At 42.7% G+C, this 22,442-nt stretch overlaps 1 protein-coding gene across 3 annotated transcripts in view; it reads left to right on the forward strand.

Annotated features, from left to right (window-relative positions):
* CNOT7 (CCR4-NOT transcription complex subunit 7) overlaps window positions 1–22,442 on the forward strand; it is a 102,276-nt gene that overhangs the window by 15,892 nt on the left and 63,942 nt on the right. For all 3 annotated transcript variants that reach the window (XM_082243048.1, XM_082243049.1, XM_082243050.1), the window contains one exon: window positions 5,118–5,311. In XM_082243048.1, coding sequence (XP_082099174.1) covers window positions 5,118–5,311 — 194 coding nt within the window. The remainder of the gene's footprint in view (window positions 1–5,117; window positions 5,312–22,442) is intronic.

Genomic DNA, 22,442 nt, shown 5'->3' on the forward strand with positions numbered 1-22,442 from the left:
GCACAGAAGAAGAAGAAACACCATTTTTTTTAAATAAATGAAAACATTTGTAATAATTATTTTACACATTTTAAGACGTTCTTTTTAGATTAATTTTTTACATTCCACCATCTTTGAAACCAACAAAAAAATAGTACACAAGATGATTTTGGTTTAGTTCCTTCTATTCTTTGAGGGTTTATTAATCGCACATTGTGAGATAAGTCTGCCAAAGTACTGTTAGTGAAAGGTCAGTCAGCTATTATGTGCTTTGATGTAGAATGCTATTTAAAGTATTTGTAAAGTCTCATGGGTTTTTTTAAATAACAAACATGTTATACTTACCTCCTCTGTGACGTAGTTTTGCACAGAGCAGCCCAGATCCTCCTCTTCTCAGTCCCTCATCGCTGCTGCTGGCCCCTCGCTCCTGTTGAGTGTCTACACAGCAAGCAGCTTACTATGGGGGCACCCGAACTGAGCTGGAGCTCCCTGTGTCCAGACACAGAGCTGCTGCTTGGTCCTACCGCCTCTCTCTCCTCATTGGCTGACTGGCTTTAATCGACAGCAGCTGGAGCCAATGGCTCCACTGCTGTGTCACAGCCAATCAGGAGGGAGAGTGCTGGACAGCCGAGGGACTTGTGGACATCGCTGGATAGAGATGGGGCTCAGGTAAGTATTAGGGGGTGTTGGGATGGCTGCTACACACAGAAGGCTTTTTATCTTAGATAAAAGATAAAAACCTTCTGCCTTTACAACTCCTTTAAGGGCCGTACACACTTGACGAAAATCAGATGAAATATCCTCCGATTTTTCTCTCTCTTGCTCAGCGTTCATAACCGTTTTTAGTTGACAGTGCATAAATGTTCACGAAATTTCTCGTCCGATTTTTCTTTTTTTGGCACATTTGTTCCTAGACTTCCGGGTTGTCAGCAACTTCAGATCATGCGTCGTCTTTGGTATCCGATTTTTCACGGACGTACTGCATACACATTCAACGAAAATTGGTCGTCTTGGGGCGGACGATAAAAATTTTGGTGTTTGTCCCTCCGTTTTTTTTTCCGTTGAAAATGTCGGCGTCGGCTGCTGATAGTTGTGTACACACTAGGCGAAAATCGGACGATTTTACCTCGGACGGGAATTTTCGGCAGATTTTCTATTAGTGTGTACCCCACTTTAATGCTCATATTTCAGGCCTTGTTAATTATGTCACCAGTTTCCTAATCTAATCGGGATAACCACGTTTCACAAGTAGGTTGGCTGTGGGAAGAGGTATTTGTTGCTCATAGTGGGCCAATTGTCTTCTTATATTTTCTGCAGCCAAATGTATTTACAAAGGGTTAAGTCCAGTAAGGGATATGTCACCTCGTGGATTTGTCTTTTGTTGACCATTTTTGCTGAGCACCAGCAGAATGGCTATTGCTATGCTTCCTACACTGACAGAAGAGATTTGGCTGCTGTATGACTGCCCACCCCTTGTCTCCCCTAGCCATTCACAAAAGGCTTTGTATTTTGTGAGTTCGTTCACATGATTCAAAACGTTTTGTGATTGGATAAAAGAAGAGGAGGTCATTTGACTCTACAGCTGTTTTTTAGAAGGCCAGAAAGTCCAGTGTGATAGCACCAGAGGTACAGCTATAGTTATACTGTTAGTTAAACTGTATATTCAAAATAAAATAGAGAAAGAAATCCATGCGATTCCATACATCTCATTGGACTTGTCCCGTTGTAAGTCATCAGTTTTTAAGTAGTAAGCTCTTCTTTAAATATTTACCAAACCACTAGCAGCACATCAGGGATCACCCATTGTCAGGTCTAACCTACATTTAATCTCATTCCTTTGAGTGCTTTAACTTCTTGCTGGCTATGACCCTGTTTCCAGAAAACTGATTATGAGGCAACTGAAGATGTGCTGAACATATTGACATGCAGTTTTCATTGAGGATAACATTTCAAAACATATTTTTATGATATGATCCATTAGAATTTCCCAGATTTGTTATAGGTTTACCTCACTCAGCAGCAAGATACTGAAATTACTTTTTGGAGTTTAGACCTTAGGCTCACCACACACTTTACAATCTCCTTTGGATCTAACCTGTCTGATTGGATACAACTTGCTTTCAGAGACAAGGTAGGCCCTCGTATTACATTTTACAGTTACAACCTTTGTATGATCGAATGTTTATTGTACAAAGACTGCATGGTTAGATTGTAATGTGTGTGACGAACCTTCGACATACATATTCAGTATATTAGATAGTTATTGGACAAACAGGGTCATATTTGCTAAAACTAAACCAGTAACCAATGAGCTTTCACATCTTTTGTTTGTTATTGTTCAATGTTATGAACTCACATGGGTGTTGGAGGACAGTGTGGGATCATACACATAAAGACAAGGGACCACACTCCAATATGAAAGAATTTATTCACCACTTGTAGATCCATACACGACTTGTGACATCAAGGACAAGAACCAAAGATTGACGCGTTTCACGGTGTGTGGTGTGGTTATGAGTAAGCAAATGTAATTTCGTGAAACGCTTCAACCTTTGGTTCTTGATGTCACAAGTCGTGTATGGAATCTACAAGTGGTGAATAAATTCATTTTCTTCTTTCATATCAGAGTGCGGTACTTTGTCTTTATATGTATGGTGCTGCAAGGATTACGGATCTGACACGCACCCGGCTTTGATTGGAAGTATCTTCACCTGAACGGCTTACCTGTTTTGGACAGTGTGGGATGTCAGGCCATTTGAAAATGCAGGAACCATGGTTGTTAAGGCACACGTTTTTTACCTTTACGTATTCTATGCACGAAGATAAAAAAAAAACTCCTGTGTGCAGCATCCCCCCCCCCCCCTCAATACTTACCCAAGCCCCCTCTCGATCCAGTGATGTCCACGAGAGTCTTGCCTCTCTGGGGACCCACACTCCTAATTGGCTATTGGCAGCGGTGGGAGAAACTAGCTCCCGCTGCTGTTAATCACAGCAAGTGAGCCTATCAGGAGACAGAGGGGACGAGCCGAACTGCAGCTCCATGTGTAAATGGATAGGCAGAGCAGTGACTTGGTTCGGGTGCCCCCACAGCAAGCTGCTTGCTCCAGGCCACTCTGTGCAAAACCACTGCACAGAGCAGGTAAGTATGACATGTTTTCTTATTTTAATGAATCAAAAAAGTAAAGCTTTACAATTACTTGAAGGTGACTTCTCCCTGAAGCTAAAGTGTAAGTGCCGGTTCACACTATTGCGATGCGGGAACACTGTGAGTCTACTGCGTGTTCCCACATCGCATTCGCAGCACAGGCAGTTCACACTGCCATATGAGAATCGCCGGGGGTGTCAATTCAAGTGTCAAGTTAATGACACCCCCAGATCAGATCGCATATCGCAGTGCGATCTGAAAGTTCGCACATGAATCGGATCGCACTGGTGTGAACCACCATGGGATCCGATTGTAGAAACTGTATGGCTGAATTCGCACCGCACAGAAATCGCATGTGATTTTAGGAGCAGGATTTAAGGCTCAGACAAAGTAGGTAAAAGAAAATAAAGGGGCATGTAAAACCTTTTGGAAATAAAGCAGCAGATTTATAATATAAAAGAAAATACAAAGTGGCGCAAGCTAATAGCACTAAACTAAAAGGTAGTCCATGGGGTAGCCATATAGCCTATCATAAAAGTCTTTTATAATGAAAGAGGAAAGAGTCCATGCACTCAGGGCCAGCGGGGAGCTGGGGAGCGGAAGCAATCTCCAAACATGAAAAAAAACAAAGGGAGAAAACAGGCCCCTCTGAGTAAAGACTGTAGTATTTAATTGGCAAGATACATTAAAAACTTACATCAGGGTAAGTAAATGTAGGTAAGGTGGGTCCTTCCGGAATCCATTGACGGCATGGGGTTTACCACTGGGTGTCTGTGTTCCTCTCAGTCCTTCCTGTTCCTGTCCGGCAGGAAGTGGAGTGGTGTCACTGGCATGGAACTGAGGCTGAGACCGCAGGGTGAGCTGCAATAGCCGTCCACAGAATCTTCCGCCGTGATGACGACGCGTTTCCGAGCATGCGCTCTGACGATTTATAATATAAGACTGAATATTCACATTCTTGAATAAACCCAATCATGGGTCCTTTTTTATTTATTTTTTTATTTTTTTATTCATAAGTAAAAATGTATATTATATATTTTAAAAGTGATTGTAAAACCACCATTTTTTTTTAAATCGCACGTGCCATACTCACCTGCTCTGTGCAATGGTTTTGCAGAGAGCACCCCCAATCCTCCTCTTCTCGGGTCCACTGTCATTGCTCCTGCCCCCCCCTGCCGATTGCCCATCATAGCAAGCTGCTTTTTTTGGGGGCACTCATGCAGGCTCGCCCCCAAGCCTTGCTCTGTGTGTCCTTTGACATACAGAGCGTGGCTTGGCCTCACTTCCTCCTCATTGGCTGTGATTGACAGCACCTGGAGCCAAAGGCTTGCACTTCTGTCACTGAGCCTATGAGAAGAGAGAGAGAGCAGTGAGAGCTGCTGCTCTCTGCACAGTGCTGGATCAAGATCAGGCACAGGTAAGCATAAGGGGGTTGCTGTATTCAGAAACCTTCAGCTTTTAGAACCACGTTCCAGTGAACTTTTTATTTGCCCATGCAGGGTAAAGTAAAAAAGTCAGTTAGCGCAGCACCTTTCCTTGCTTCTGTGTTGTTCAGCCATTGGAGGGGGTGGGTGTGTGTGTGTGTGTGTGTGTGGGGGGGGGGATCCTTGTGTAAGCTGCAAACCACCTTGTCAGCGCTTACACATGGCTTTTTCTACAGCTCCATGTTATAATTTCAGGCCAGCCATGAGGCACCGTCACATGCTCACTCATATCTGAAGTGTCAGGTACTTCAATTTGCTTCCCATGATGGGTTGGCAAAGGGAAGAGGAGTAGATGAGTATTTGCTACTTGGGAGTGGGCTGAGTAAACCTCAGAACACAGGGAACAAAATCCATATACATTCACAAAGAGAGTGAAAATTTTTCACCTGACTGTCAAAATACTAAACGATTATTCCTCCTGTTTTGTTACACTACTTCTACTTTAGAAACATAGGCTGGTTATTATGTGCTTCATTTAAGAGAACTATAACGTTATCTCTTTTTTGTAGGACACAGAGTTTCCAGGAGTAGTTGCGAGACCAATCGGAGAGTTCAGGAGCAATGCTGACTATCAGTACCAACTTTTACGCTGTAATGTGGATTTACTGAAGATAATTCAGCTGGGGTTAACCTTTATGAATGAGCAAGGAGAATACCCACCAGGAACCTCAACATGGCAATTTAATTTTAAATTTAATTTAACGTAAGTGCCTTAGGTACATAGTTCTTCATTTTCAAATTTACTGTGGAGTGTTGCAGCATTGGGGTTGCTCAACTTAATGAGTGGAGACTCTTTTTTTCAGAAAAGTGAATGGTGTTTGAGCTTGGTAAAAAAAAAAAAGTGGAAGCTGTGTTCCCTTTTGAATAGCCAATCAATGTGGAAATTAAAAAAAACAGGATTTTTGTTTTGACAGATTGGATAATTGAACACCCCTTATTTACTCTGTTAACATCCCTTTTCAGATTGCTGAAAATTACTCTCATGTTTCTGATCTGCTTCTGGGAATGTTGGGACATCTCTTTGCATGTGTATTTTGGCATGTTCTGTAATGGCTGTTGGCTTTGCTTTGTATATGTTTACAATAAACAATGTGGCCAATGTGGGACTTTAGGTGAGACACCAGCAGGTATGCCCAGCGTCTCCATCCCTGTATCAGAAAAAACAAATTGAAAAGGATTGAGAGAGGTGCATGGAAGCCAGCCAGCCCCCAGTCTGATGTACTCACCCTCCAGTGTGCCACCAACCAAGTAGACCTGTCTCATGATATAAATAAAGAACAGGGGTTTAGTTGACACGCATTTGCAAACGCTTGTGTGAGCTGCTGGGCCACTACACGGCACCCTGTTTTACTTGCAGTCCTAACACTTTTAATTTGAGTGTCTCCACACTGGGAGCACATGGATGCTAATGGATGGATAGGAGGCAGGTGGTAGGGAGCAGCCCAAACCTCCCCCAACCCTCAAAAGTATCTCAAAACTCTAATAGCAATGTTCTTGCGATGGTACAAACTGAAAACGACCAGCTGAGAAGCATACACCTCCAAACCCTTGGTGGATGTAGTGTAAAACACAGATTGGGACTATATATGAGGCAATTGTCCTGTATAGCACAGTGCCTCCATCCCTAATTTGGGACTTTACATGAGACAAGCAGGTCATGCTATGGTCTCCATCCCTGTATATCCTTTTCAATTCGTTTTTTCTGCTTTGTATATGTTTAACAATGGTTTTATCAGTAGCTCTTCTTTGATTGTTCTTTTGGTTAATACCTAGAAAGTTGAAGTTACAATAAAAGCAAAATTTAAAAAACAGGAACACTTTCCTACTCTGTATAACGATATTGAGCAGAAATATTGCTACTTTTCACCATCCCATCTCCGCTATAGGCTAAAAAGTCAGCTGTGTGTGCATGCTCCTGTCAGATCCTATGGCAAGCTGCGCTTTTACAGACAGACGCAGCACTGATAAGCCACGCCTCTACTCTGTTCTCACAGGAGCCCATGGTTCGGTTGCCCTCAATTTCTCTTGTGAAACCAGGAAGTCATGCTTGCACCGGAGATAGCGCGGGAGAGGGGAAATGCAGCTAGGTAGGTGTTTAGGGAAGGAAGGGGGAAGAGGACAGGTAGTGGGGTGTTTTTTTTATTTTAAAGGATCACCTTTGGAAAATGTTACATGTTCCACCCTAAAAATTGATAGAATGTGTAATTTGTTCCAGCATCTGAAGTCTCTCCCCCACATCCCCCTTCTTGTGACAGCAGGTGGGGGATCCTCTCCCTGCACACGCTGTTTCAATATAAAAACAGCATGTCTGAATCATTCATTCACAGTATCCTGTGAATAAATGCCTACAAGTATCTGTCTGCAGGAGCCTGAGATTGCATCTAGTCCAGTGGCTGTTGGGGGTGTGGACTCCTGGGCACTGCTTACTTCCTTTTTCAGGACCAGTTGTGTCAGGTGTCGTAACTGGGATCTCTACAGTCTGCTGTAAACTATGGGGAGAGGGCTGACAACTCTGGAATTTAGGCATCAGTCTTGCAGAGTAGTCATCCCTCTCTCTGAAATTAGGCAAATGGCTGAAAATAGGTTCAACCGTTAAAGTGATATGAACTCTCTGAAATGCAATTAGTATGAGCGAATTTATGGAGCCATGTAAATTTATTTGGACTATTTTATTTCAACTGTAACTACAGGCAAAACTTTTTCTGAACTTTTGGATAGAGTGGAGAGAGATTAGAACACCTGTCAGTTTTTATCATTTTCTGTGCCCCCGTTAAGGAGATTCACCCTCTATATTTGTCATGTTTACCATTACCTGTAAAGAAAATCCCAAATTTTGGGTTGTCTCCACAAAAGTAATAGAGGGGAAATCTTCCATTGGGGACACTAGTTCTGGTGACCTGGGGCTGCAGAACAAAAAAAAAAGTCCTGAAAAAGATAAGTTCACCTTTTAAAGAACAAAATAAATAAATACATGTTTTTTACAGGTAAAAAAAATGTGCGTCTACTATTTTTTATTTATTTTCTTTTTTTTGAGCCTGGAAAGCATTGCACCATCGATCAGCAGATTTTTGATGTTGGGCTCCTGCACATTGTCAGTGTATCCGTATATCCTATGGGAAGGCAGTTTTACACTGACAGGGAGAATCAATGAACTACCACAGCGCTCAACAGCACCATGGTAGTTCATTGAGAACCACAAGCCGACTGCTACAAAGTAGTTGTCAATTAATTACCAGAACACTAAATAAATGGGGCGGCCAGGCAGGCCCCGCATGTCTGCGTTTTTTCTTTACATTGTGGCAGTAAGGGGGGAGAAAATCCTCTGCTTGCTGCTGAAACGGGGAATCGGTGGGTGCGGGGGCCAGTACATTTGTAACATGTTACATATTGCACTCTGAATATCGGTGTAACATGTTACAAAAAGTGAACTTATCCTTTAGCAAGTGTACTAGGGCTGAAACAACTAATCAACATAATCGGTTATAATTGACAGTAAAAATAGTTGTCAAAAATTGTCATTATCGATCAGTTGGTCAGCCGATTAGTTGGCCTGCATACAGAATCCATTACAGTAATACCTTGGTTTGCGAGCATAATTCGTTCCAGAAGAATGCTTGTAATCCAAAGCACTTGTAAATCAATGCAAATTTCCCCATTAGTAATAATGGAAACTCAGATGATTCGTTCCACAACCATTTATTTATATAAAAATGATTACGGCAATACAAAATACAGTATAAAATGTACTGTTAAAATAAATTAACCTGCACTTCAAAATACAGTACTGTACAGTATAATTTATACTGTAAAAATAAAACCAATTAACCTGCACTTTGCGGCACTGCTCCATATACCATGATGACCAGGCTCCCAATCCACAGCTCCTTTTTGTAAGAAAAATAAATAAATTACAGTACACTCGCAATGTTAAGGCAATTTCAAAGCCACTGATGTATATGTGCTGTACAGTAAAGCCACTTATGTATATGTACTTTACAGAAAAAGCCGCTGGTGTACAGTATACAGTTCTGTATATGGCCAGAGGTAAGGGGGCGCTGGTGACTCCCAGTGCTTCCTGCAGAACTCGGAGACACTCGGGAACTGTTGATGTCACTTTCGGCTGCTTCGATTGCGTGTTACGTCCGCCCACCCAGCTGGGAGTGTCTCCGAGTTCTGCAGGAAGCACTGGGAACCACCAGCACTGCTGGACCTCTTGCCACATACAGAACTGTATACTGTACACCAGCGCCTTTGGAATTGGCTCTGAGGAAGAGGGTTCACCCTGGAAATGCGTCAGCCCAGCCCCTACGGATGCCTTCTGGTCTAACATGAAAACTATTGCTGATATATCAAGGCAACATTTAAATTTTTGCTCGTCTTTCAAAACGCTCGTAAACCAAGGTTTTACTGTATTTATTTACATGTCAGCATACACAGTGTTGCAGAAATACAGATTAACACACCATTCACATGTCAGTATACACAATGCAACACACAAACAGCTCAGTACACTGTCCATACATGTCGGTAAGTGCCTGAGAACTTGTAAATGTGTGAGGAGCAATATCTCATAGGGCATGTAGTCCTGGGCAGGAGAAGGAAGTGATTTAAACTGATTCTAAAGGCAGAAAGTTTTTTACCTTAATACATTCTATGCATTAGGCAAGTATGCCATATTTGTTATTTAGAAAACCAAAATCAAACATTTACAGTCACTTTAAGGCTTCTGCGTATGGAAAATCAGCGTCTGAAGCAAAATGACTGTAGCTGAAAAAAGTACATGAGTTTCTTTTTGGGCTGATTACCAGAGTTTTTGATAGATGTCAATGCCTGCCTCCAAAAACGCCTGGAAAAAACGCCTGAAAATCACGGTAAAATCACGGTAAAAAACGCTACGCTCAAGTGTGAATGCAGTCTAATAGACTGGAGGTAAATAAAGGCATAACAAATTTATATATATAATTTTATGCATTACATTTTAAAATGTTACTACCTTAATATAAAATGATTTATATCCCCCACCTTCATGTAGCTTTATGTCTAACTCCCAGTTAAAATACCCCCCTGTATATCCTACTTATTGGCCTATATATATATATATATATATATATATATATATATATATATATATATATATATATATATATATATATATATATATATATATATATATATATATAAAATATAAAAGTCCTGTCTAAAAAAAATCTGATCTGCAAAACCATGTATTAGGTATTTTTAATTTTTATTTTTTGTTTCCATATAGCAGGTTATTTATATATACTACTGCATATATATATATTCAAGAATAATTTGTGTTTTTTTAATGATTACATGAACTAAATTGCACACCACACTTTTTTTGGAGGTTTTTAGCCAATTTTTTTAAACAATACTCAAACAACTAATTGATCATGAAAATAATCATTTGTTGCAGCCCTAGTTTCAACGGTTTCATACTTTTAGATCCTTGTCTCAACTATTTGATCTATTTTTAGATCCTTGTCTCAACTATTTGATCTATTTTTAGATCCTTGTCTCAACTGTTTGATCTATTTTTAGATCCTGTTCTAAACTGCTCGATCCATTTTTAAATCCAGGTTTCAACTGCTCGATCTATTTTTAGATCCTGGTCTCAACTGTTCGCACTATTTTTTGATCCTGGATCTATTTTTAGATACTGGTCTCAATTATTCGATCTATTTTTAGATCATCAATTTATTTATTTAAATTTTTTTTTCATATACAGCAGGGGTGTCAGACTCACGGGCCACATCAGCATTATAATTCCCCTCAAAAGGGCCGATTATGTCCACAGCATCCCTTACCCTTACATAAGATATCAAGAGCCTCTTCACCATCAGAAGTTGAGTCCCCCACCCTCCAATACATCACTGTGAACCCCCCTTAACTTGTGCTGCTGCTGGGAAGAAGCATTGCTGGAAAGCAGAAAGTACGGGGTCTGGAGGAGAATCAGAGGAGGGCTGGAGCTCTCCTGCAGCTCCAGGAGAGGTGCGAGGGCCACATAAAATGGACTGGAGGGCCGCATTCGGCCCGCGGGCCTTGTGTTTGACACATGTGATATACAGTATCAATAGTTTTTAGTAAAGTTTCAAAACCGTACAGAGTATATAAAATAGTAGCTGACAGGGTATACATCCATTTGCTTAGGATATATGGTTCTAGAAAATGTAATAGCTTCATTATAATCATACACAGTTACCAGTAATGGGGAAGGAAGAGGAAAAAATATCACCTAAAACCATTGCTCAAAACTCATGTTTCCAAGCTGACCAACAACACAGACCGTTAAGTAGTCAGTATAAATCAATAAACAAGTATGTGACTAGTGTGAAACATCAACTGCTGTTCACCCATGTTTCTGTTTTTCACTGGATCTATTTTTTAGATTATAGTCTCAACTGTTCGATCTATTTTTAGATCCTGGTTTAACTGTTTGTTCTATTTTTTTAGATCCAGGTCTCAACTGTTCAATCTATTTTTTAGATCCTGGTCTCAACTGTTCGATCTTTTTGTAAATTCTGGTCTCCTTTTCCCCCTATATCCCCCAACCCATGTACCCTCCCTCCCCATTTCTTTACTCTTCTATTCCTTTATTGTGCATCTACTCCTACTTCTCCGTTTGCATAACTCTCCAATCACTCCCCTAATCTACCCATACTTCTGTATATTTGTTGGTCTTTTTGAAGTCTACCCATTTTATTTGAAAAACTCTCTGCCCGTTCCTCATCTCTGCTTCCTAAGTGCTCAATGTTGTATATGTATTCGGTACTTTTGAACCAATCTCTAAGAGTGGGGCTTTCTGCGTCTAACCATTTTTTTGCGATTGCCCCCTTTGCTGTATTTAAAAGGTTTGGAACTATCGTGTTTTTATACTGCTGTTTTCATTTAACTGTTTTGTGGAATAAACACGTCCATGGTTCATCCGTGTTAGTCACTCCTGTAATTTCCCTAATAAACTGTTGTACCTTTTGCCAGTAGTCCCACCAAATATGAAACCTTGTGCCCTACACATTGCAGCCCCTCCAACACAATGCTGATTTCTCTGGATGACATTTATGTGCTTTTACCAGCTTTTTATACCATCGTGATAAGCATTTTATAGTTTGTTTCAATGGTGCCTACATCGATCGCATGGCAGTGTATGGCTCTCAGTATATCGTTCACTTCCTGCTCTTTTAAACGTGATCCTATCTCTTTTTCCCATGTATCTTTGAATGGAGGTTTCCTCAGGCCCGCCATCTCAGTTAACATTTTGTAAATCTGAGATATACGATGTTTTATTTTTGTTTGTGGATTGCAAAGTTTTTCCACTAGATTCAAGTCCGTCTCGGATCTGATGGGTTGAGGCAGGGATCTCACAAAATGTTTTAACTAAAGATATCTCCATTCATTTAATATCCTGTTTTCCCCCCTAGTGTTGAGTTTGTGATATGACTTAATCTTTCCACATTTTGTAATATCTTTTAACTGCGTGTTTTTAATCCAATTACTGAATTGTCTCATTCCCAGGTGCAAAATATTTTGTGCCTTCTAATTGTAATAATGGAGAGTTATATTCCCAATTAGCTTTTCTGTGTATTGTGTCCCATATTTTACAGTTGTGCTCATAAGTTTACATACCCTGGCAGAATTTATGATTTCTTGGCCATTTTTCAGAGAATAGGAATGATAACTCTTCTTTCACTCATGGTTAGTGTTTGGCTGAAGCCGTTAATTATTAGTCAACTGTGTTTACTCTTTTTAAATCCTAATGACAACAGAAACTATCCAAATGACCTTGATCAAAAGTTTACATACCCCAGTTCCTAATACCGTGTATTGCCCCCTTTAACATCAATGACAGCTTGAAGTCTTTTGTGGTATTTGTGGATGAGTCTCTTTATCTTCTCAGATGGTAAAACAGCCCATTCTTCCTGGCATAAAGCCTCCAGTTCCTGTAAATTCTTGGGCTGTCCTGCATGAACTTCACATTTGAGATCTTCCGGAGTGGCTCAATGATATTGAGGTCAGGAGACTGCGATGGCCACTCCTGAACCTTCACTTTATACTGCTGTAGCCAATGACAGGTTGACTTGGCCTTGTGTTGAGGATCATTGTCACGTTGGAATGTCAAGTACGTCCCATGCGCAGCTTTTGGGCTGATGAATGCAAATTTTCTTCTGGGATTTTTTTGATAACATACTACATTCATCTTGCCATCAATTCTGACTAAATTTCCTGTGCCTTTGTAGCTCCCACATCCCCAAAACATCAGTGATCCACCTCCGTGTTTCACATTAGGAATAGTGTACCTTTCATCATAGATCATAGGCCTTGTTGACTCCTCTCCAAATGTAGCGTTTATGGTTGTGGCCAAAAAGCTCAATTTTGGTCTCATCACTCCAAATGACTTAGTTCCAGAAGGTTGGAAGGTTGTCTCTGTGCTGTTTGGCGTATTGTAAGCGGGATACTTTGTGGCATTTGTGTAGTAATGGCTTTCTTCTGTCGACTCGACCATGCAGCCCATCTTTCTTCAAGTGCCTCCTTATTGTGCATCTTGAAACAGCCACACCACATGTTTTCAGAGAGTCCTGTAGTCCTGAGTCCTGAAGTTATTTGGGGGTCTTTCTTTGCCTCCTGAACAATTGTCCTGGCAGTTGTGGCTGAAATTTTAGTTGGTTTACCTGACCGTGGTTTGGTTTCAATAGAACCCCTCATTTTCTACTTCTTGATTAGAGTTTGAACACTGCTGATTGGCATTCTTAATTCCATGGATATCTTTTTATATCCCTTTCCTGTTTTATACAGTTCGACTACCTTTTCCAGATCCTTTGACAATTCATTTACTTTCCCCATGATTCAGAATCTAGAAACGTCAGTGCAGCACTGGATGCAAGGGTCTGTCAAGAGTCCAGAAACTCATTGACCTTTTATACACACACACTAATTATAAGCAAACAGATCACAGGTGAGGATGGTTACCTTTAATAGCCATTCAAACCCCTTTGTATCAACTTGTGTGCATGTTATCAGGCCAAAATCACCAGGGTATGTAAACTTTTGATCAGGGTCATTTGGGTAGTTTCTGTTGTCATTACTATTTAAAAAGAGTAAACACCGTTTATTACCATGAGTGAAAGAAAAGTTTTTGTGTTATCATTCATATTCTCGTAAAAATGGCCAAGAAATCATAAATTCTGCCAGGGTATGTAAACTTATGAGCACAACTGTATATACAACTCTTGTCATTCGTGTGTATCGTCATGTATTTCCCTATATTTTGGTGCAATCCAGATATTCTTATTTAATTGTGTTCTGCTTAGTGTGGTTTCGATCTTAACCCAACTTTTTATCTGAATTTATTTTTTTCCATTCAATCATGCATATGAGATTATAAATGCTATATAATATCTTTTAATGTCTGGTGCCGCTAATCCCCCCTGTGATTTCTCTTTACTGGGAACCATATACTGTATTCTAGGCTTTTTCCCCTGCCAAATGAACTTTAATGTTGTAAAATGGTGTCGCGCTAATCCATATCCAACAATGCTGATAAACAAACTAATATATAAGAGTAAGTCCCAGAAGTGCTGGCAGAGTCCACATCTACTGTAATGATGGAGAAATGTGAAACAGGAAAGACCACCACCGAGCAAATTAACAGGGTACTCTTACCGACTGTACAGACCCCTACGGGTCAAAACAAGCCCAGAAAGTATTACTGACACTGGCAGGAAGGGACCAGACAATTTCCAGAAGCCTCTTTCCAATGATCTTAAACATGGGTTCCCCCAACTCCTCCTTCAGGCACTCGGGAAATATAAAAGACCGAATCCCCTCATGGTGTAGCATTTCAATAAAGCATTTATTTCAGAAGATAAAAAGCAGCTTACATTTCCATGGATGTATCATCGCAAATCGGTAGCGTGGGTTTCTAACCGACAAGATGGCCGCCGCGTCCCTCGTCTGCGCATGCATCTCGGCGCCAGCCAATCCCGATGCGTTTCGTCATAGAGTGACGTCGTCAGGGGTGTGGCTTGGCCCGAGACGCTCGCCAATAAATAGCAGAGGGAGGCGGGATAATCAGGCCTCGTCCGGAAGTCCGCCCATCACAGGTGCCTTGTGGAAACCGGACATGACACCTAGCCCGGAAGTATACGCCCCTCATGGGCACCATAGAGACCGGACCTCGCTCATAGCTGTCTGCAATTACTGCCTACCCACGGAGAACAGACAGATACGAGTAAATGGTAGAAAACCTGATGGAAACAATTTAACATACAACGGGCCTCTTAGATCAGTTTAAATGATCAAAACTAATCCCAAATTAAATTAAGAATAGTTGTTTAAATAGAAAGGCACAAACTGGGAAGCAGCTCCATCTTGTGGCCAATTAACCCATTACATCGCTACATCGAAAACAGCCGAATATACATATTCCATATTAAAAATGAACATATTATAAAGTTATAAAAATGACATCCCAATGGCCTAAAGCCTTTAGATGGTAAATTTAAACGGCTACGTGACCAACACAATCAATGGCCGTGATGTCATAGTACTCAACTTAAATACCACAAAAAACACTACATAAAATGATCTTTTGTAAAAAACATGAACAAGGAGGTACTAGAGGAAAAATCAAAGGAGTGGAGGATACTAGGAATTGTTAATAAAAGCATTTAAGTCCCAGTCGATATTCAAACCGAAAGGGACATAACATTTCATCCTGTAAATCCAGGAGGTTTCAAGCTTAGAAACACCTCTCGTCTTGTTACCTCCTCTCCAACTACCCTCAAAGCGGTCTATGCCCAAAAACAAAGTGCCACTAGGATCCCGATTATGACATAAGTCATAATGACGGGATACACTGTGTTTTGGGAACCCTTTAGCAATATTCGCAACATGCTCTTGTAGGCGAACATGGAGCTGGCGAATAGTGGGCCTACATAATCCTTACCGCATGGACACCTTAATAGGTATACTACATGCGTAGTACAACAGGAGATGAACGGCCGTATTTTATGGGATTCCTGTGTGGCTGATGATTGGAAGGAGTCAATTCTCCTACCCCCTGCAATGTTTATTTTGCAAATGTTACATTTCCTGCAGGGATAATATCCTCCCCTCTCCTGAAAGAAAGAAACCCTTTTGGGTGGGTTTTGAATATTTGGCGCTGTCTGCAAACGCAGTGGTGGTACCCCTCTAAACACCACCGAGGGTGCTTCAGGAAGAGAGGGACCCAGAACACTGTCATTGCGTAAGACTTGCCAGTGTCTCCTAAGGATCTTCTTGACAGAGTAATGTTGCACCGAATACGAGGAAAAAAATGCATGCTGGATAGCATCACTCTTAACCTTCGGTTTCGGTCTCAACAGATCAGTCCTTTTTCTCTGATCCGCTTTAAGAAAGGCTCTATCCAATTCCTCCTGGCAATAGCCTTTCTCCAGGAATCGCTCACGGAGGATCACAGCCTCGTTAAGGAAGTCACTCCTAGTTGAGCAATTACGCTTCAACCTAAGGAATTGACTGACAGGAACGGATTTCAACCATGCCGCATGGTGGCAGCTGGTTGTCTCGATAAATCCGTTCCTGTCAGTCTCCTTGAAAAAGGTCGAAGTGACCAAACGTCCCTCCAACACCCTGATCCTGAGGTCCAAAAAATGTATCTCAGACCTGCTGGACTCAAACTGCAGGGAGATACTTCTATCATTGGTATTAAGGGTGGACATAAAATGGCTCAAGGAATCGAAATCTCTATCCCATAGGAGGAGGATGTCGTCGATGTACCTGCGCCAGAGGACCAACCCCGGCACAGGGACACAACCGACAACATCCTCCTCCCATCTTGCCATAAATAGATTCGCCATGCTGGGCGCAAATTTAGCCCCCATGGCAATACCACGACATTGCCGGTAATAGATGTTATCATACCAGAAATAGTTGTGTTGCATGGCGAAATTTAATAGGGATAACAAAAACTCCCTCTGAAAATTCAGCAAGGTATCCCGTCCCAGATAATGGGCAACTGCCTCTATACCGTGATGATGTGAAATGATAGTGTATAAAGAAGACACATCCGCAGTTGCTAAGATGTAACTATCTTTCCACGTTCTCTGGGCTAATTCATTGATTACCTTCGTAGAATCCCGGAGGAAGGAAGGTGTCTTCAACACTAGAGGTTGCAGAAAGCTGTCGATATATTTACCCACCCGGGAGGTGACAGAGTCAATGCCACTGATGATGGGTCTCCCGGGTGGGTTCACCAAATCCTTATGGATCTTCGGTAGATAATACATCACCGGGATTCGAGGTGCCGAGGGGACCAAAAAGTCCCTTTCCTTCTCGGTCAACAGCTTTTGCTGGAAACCCCTATCTACCAACACCTGGAGTTCCTTCTTGTAACTAATCGTGGGATTCCTGGGCAAAGGAACATAGGTGTTCCGATCAGATAGTAATCGTTTCATCTCACTATCCTAGGCGGAAGCATCCAAGATCACGATGCCTCCCCCTTTGTCCGCCGGGCAGACAACTATGTATGTTAAGTTGTTTCCATCGGGTTTTCTACCATTTACTCGTATCTGTCTGTTCTCCGTGGGTAGGCAGTAATTGCAGACAGACAGCTATGAGCGAGGTCCGGTCTCTGGTGCCCATGAGGGGCGTATACTTCCGGGCTAGGTGTCACGTCCGGTTTCCACAAGGCGCCTGTGATGGGCGGACTTCCGGACGAGGCCTGATTATCCCGCCTCCCTCTGCTATTTATTGGCGAGCGTCTCGGGCCAAGCCACACCCCTGACGTCACTCTATGACGAAACGCGTCGGGATTGGCTGGCGCCGAGATGCATGCGCAGACGAGGGACGCGGCAGCCATCTTGTCGGTTAGAAACCCACGCTACCGATTTGCGATGATACATCCATGGAAATGTAATCTGCTTTTTATCTTCTGAAATAAATGCTTTATTGAAATGCTACACCATGAGGGGATTCTGTCTTTTATATTTCTAGAGTGCCTGAAGGAGGAGTTGGGGGAACCCATGTTTAAGATCATTGGAAAGAGGCTTCTGGAAATTGTCTGGTCCCTTCCTGCCAGTGTCAGCAATACTTTCTGGGCTTGTTTTGACCCGTAGGGGTCTGTACAGTCGGTAAGAGTACCCTGTTAATTTGCTCGGTGGTGGTCTTTCCTGTTTCACATTTCTCCATCATTACAGTGGATGTGGACTCTGCCAGCACTTCTGGGACTTACTCTTATATATTAGTTTGTTCATCAGCATTGTTGGATATGGATTAGCGCGACACCATTTTACAACATCTCTTTGAAGATATATGTTCTCTATCTTTTTGTGTCCGCTGCTTTCCTGTGATTGACTTTTAATTCATTGATTTATTCATTTGTGTATGTTTTTATACGATTTTAGCGCAGCAATTTTACCATTTAAATGAACTTTAATGTCGTCATTGTTTTTATTGTTTTAAAATATACCGATGGTATTGTTATTGGAAACATTTGAAATCTGTATAAGGTTTTGGGCAGTATTATCATCTTGATTATGTTTATTCTACCCAACCATTAGAGTGGACGTCTGGATATTTTTTTTAATATCTGCTTTCATCTTTTAGCATAGGTATGTAGTTGACGTGATAGAGATTTTCTTATGATGGTGTTAAATTTTATCTCAAGGTATTTTAATTTTGCCCAAGTGAATGGGAATTCCCTCTGTAATGCTTGTTCTTCTTACTTAGCCCAATGTTCAAAATTTCTGACTTTATTGGGTTGAGGTTGATCTAAAAATTAGATAGTTCCCCATGTTTCTTTAACTCTTTAACAATTGGGAGGGTTATTCTAGGGTTGATGATGTAAAGCAGAACATCGTTGGCGTATGCTGCTACTTTATATTCCTCCTGTCCTACCTTTACTCCCCCCTATATCTACGTTATTCCTTTTAGTCGCTAGTAGTGGTTCTAGCGACAGGACAAACAGGGGCGAGAGATGGCACCCCTGTCTTATCCCGTTGCACATTTCAAACTGTGGAGAGAATTTTCCATTAACCTTTACTAATGCTGTTGGACTCCTATGAAGAGCTCTTATCTATACCTCTATTGTTTCCAGCATAAACTCCCAATCCACCCTGTCAAATGCTTTCTCTGTGTCTATTAACAACAATAGGTTTGCGATATTAAGACCTCTAGCTTTATGTAGTAAAAATAATGTTCTAATCCTGCTGTCTTTCCCCTCTCTACCTGGGATAAATCCTATCTGGTCTGCATGGATCCACTCTGTCATTAAGTCGTTTAATCGATTTGCTAGAACTTTTGCATATAGTTTTGTGTCTACTCGTCTGTAACTAGAACACAGAGTTGCATCTTTTCCTTTTTTAGGTATTACCGGTATGTGAACCTGTATTGGCTCTGCTCTCATCTTCCCCCTTTCACCTATCCTGCTCATGTATGTGCAAACTTTTGGTACTAGTATTTCCTTATCCACTTCTGGACCGGAAGTTTTTAATGACCAAGCCTTTTTTGGGATTCGGCACTGCGTTACTTTAACTGATAATTGTCCGGTCGTGCAAAGCTATACCCAAAAATAAAAGGATGTCTTTTTTTTTCCCACAAATAGAGCTTTCTTTTGTGTTTCAATGTGTTTATTAAAGTTTTTCATTTCACAACATAACATACAATTGAGCAGTATGAAATAAGCAAACAAGCACATGAACCAGAACATACTTAAAACGGACTTCCTTCAGTAGCACCAAAGGGTCATATATGAGTGGAGCGGGCTAAAACCACAATAAAATCAGTAAACAACACGAAGTGGGCTCTCTGTGAACCCCAACTCTCTTGCTTTAGGGCTCTGCCTGGTGTGGGGCCCGTATGGATATGTGGGACCCCAAGGTAGCCTCAGAAAAATCGGGTTGGGAAAGACCACCCTAGAGGGAGAAAAAGGGAAGAAAAGAAAGGAAAGGTTACACAGTGAAAAGAAAAGAGCAGCAAAGATGAAGAATAGTAGAGAGAAAGCGAGTACTTCAGGGCTGCGAGAAGGGGGACACTTGGTGCTGACTATTCAGAAAGTCTCATACAACCTATATAGGATTGTCCATTCGGTCTACAACTGTCCAGCTCAGGGGTCCCCCTCCAAATACCGAAGCCACGGGCTCCTGAGCTTTTCGAAAAGTTGCACCTTATCAGTGAGTATGGCCGAGAGGCGCTCATCAATCATTATCCAAGATAATTTTGCCTTTAATAATTCAAAGGGTAGAGGATTCTTTTGGTGGTATTTGATCACCTTTTTGTGATTTTTTTTTTGGCTATAAAGAAAAAAAGAGCGACAATTCTGAAAAAAATATATATTTCTCTTACGTCCTCTGACAGTCGCCGCCTCTTCATATTCGTCACTAATGGGGTTATTGACCTTTGCTCCGTAGGAGTAGCTAGGCAACAGAATATATTAATATCAAAGCTTTTAGCATATCCCACCCCCAGGGGGTGGTCCCCTCAGTCCATACCTCCCTGCTTCCTGCATTTCCAACTCAGTTTCTACTGCCTAGCTCAGGAGTATGCAGGCTGTTCCTGTGCTGGGGCTCTTAGTCTCAGCTTCTTTTCTCTCTTTTTGATTTTATTTGAAGTTTTTCTCTTTCTTTTACTTAGCTGTTTATTTTCAGCGTTAGTTAGTTCTTCTGATGAAGATGATCGTGCGGAGCTGGGTCTCAGTCTGGCCACCCTGGTTCCCAGGGCTCAGGGCCAGGGGCTTCCCAGCCTGCCATCGAGCGTTCAGCTTAGGTTTTGCCCTGGCACATTGAACGACCCATCCCTGTTCGCTGCAGGGATGCTATCAGTGAGGTGGCCACCTCACTGGACGCCATTGGGGTTTCGCACCGCAGTTCCGCTGCGTCATGCTTGCGACACTCCCTGTCCTCAGTACAGCGGTTTTGGTCGCTGGAGCAGGCTCCCCATGCCATCCGGACGGGTAAGTGTAACTCTATGTGGGGACCTGTCTATATGGGTGTCAGTCTGGGACTGTGTGACCCTGCATGTCTGTGTGGCTGCTGTGCTCCCTGTCAGTTCCTGTGTGGACTTGCTGCCTGTGTGTGGGCTGTGAAGGGGGGGGCTCTCCCGCTCTGCTGGGTGTCATAGTGAAGCAGTCAGATTTTGGGCATGCTGTGTGGCGATCGCTGCGGCGATCCGCCATTTTTTGGGGCAAAAATCATGGTGGCAGGTCCTGTGAGGTACTGCACGGCGCTTTTGGCGCCAAACGCCGCCATTTTGAGAGGCAATCGATCCGGCCACATGTCGGCGCCATGTTCTTTTTGCCCAAGGATTCCTCAGCCGGGCGGCCATGTTTGTGTAGCCTTGCATAGGCTTCATAGGGGCGGTCAGTCTTGCATCACTTCCTTTTGCTCTGGGACAGCGATCGGTGCAGCAGCCTGTGTAATCTCTCCAGGTTTTTATATCTCCTTTTTTCCTGTATTCCTTGCCCAGTTTCTTGTCCCTGTGGGGGTCAGTGTATTCAGTGGGTGTGGTGGGCTGCGCTCGCCGCGATCTTAAAGGGGCAGTACCCTTTATTACTTATTTTGCTGGGGCATGGATTCTCAGGATTGCAAGTTTCCTCCCACCTTGGTGGGGGGCCAAGGGGCTGCTGCTTCCCCCGAGGGGGCTGATCTGGCCACTATTGTGGCAAACTTAGCTGCTCAAGTGCAGATGCTGGTGGCTGATCGATCCACAAAAAGGCCCAGGGTGTCTATTTCCTCTGATTCAGAGGACGATGGGGCTGCTATGGCTGGAGTGCCCTTCTCAGGGTCTCACTCATCCCTAGACCTTGTGGGGTCTGACGGGGAAGCTGAGGTGGAAGGGGTTGATAATTCTCCCCCTGGCTCGTCTGAAGAGCTTGCACTCATGGATGAGTTGGTTGCTTCTATCAAACAAACGCTGCATTTGCAGGATGAACCATGTCCTCCTGCTTTGATGTCCTCTTATGGGACGCAAAGGAAATGCAAGACATCGCAGGTTTTTCCTTGCTCTACGGAATTTCAGCGCGCTGTTGATGAGCAATGGCGCAATTTAAAGAAGCCTTTTGCTGTACCGAGTAGGTTCAAGCTGCGTTATCCTTTTACACCAGCTACTGATGAGCGTTGGTGTGTGCCTCCTCTGCGACCCCTGCTGAGGATACCCCGGTTTTTCGGGACCCGACGGACAGGAGGTTGGAATCTCTGGCCCGTCATGCTTATACGGTTGCTGGCTCTATGCTGAAGCCTATTTTTGCTTCCATTATGGCAGCCCTGGCTATTGCGGATTGGACGCAGGTGCTCAAGCGCACTCTGATGGCTGACTCTGCCCCGCCGACAACTTTGGCTATGGTGGATCAGATTCATCAGGGTGTCATGTATTTGTGTGATGCGGACTTAGATATGGTCCCTTTTGGCTGCGCGTCTTTCTAGTGTGGCGGTCTTGAACCGTCGCCTGATATGGCTGAAATGTTGGTCTGTTGATCAGTCTTCCCGCAAGACTTTAGCTAATTTGCCCTACGCGGAATCTCGCCTTTTTGGCGAATCTTTGGATACTCTGATAAAGGGAATTTCTGGGGGTAAGAGTACTCTCTTGCCCCAATCTCACAAGAGTAAGTTTGTTCGTGGTAAGAAGAATGCCTCGTTTATACCCTCTCAGGGGGCCTTTCGGTCGCACTATAAGGGCAAGCCCTTCAAAGGCCAAGGATCCCAGAAGAAGCCGTGGACGGGTAAGCAGAAGTCCGGCCAGTCCGGATCCGCTGCCCATAACAATGCGGCCTGAAGGGGCGCCCTCACCCGCTTCTGGGGTGGGGGGACGTTTGCTCGGTTTTCTTC

Source organism: Pelophylax lessonae (genome assembly GCF_965119305.1).
Source record: "Pelophylax lessonae genome assembly, chromosome: 1".
In the NCBI taxonomy this organism is placed as follows: domain Eukaryota; kingdom Metazoa; phylum Chordata; class Amphibia; order Anura; family Ranidae; genus Pelophylax; species Pelophylax lessonae.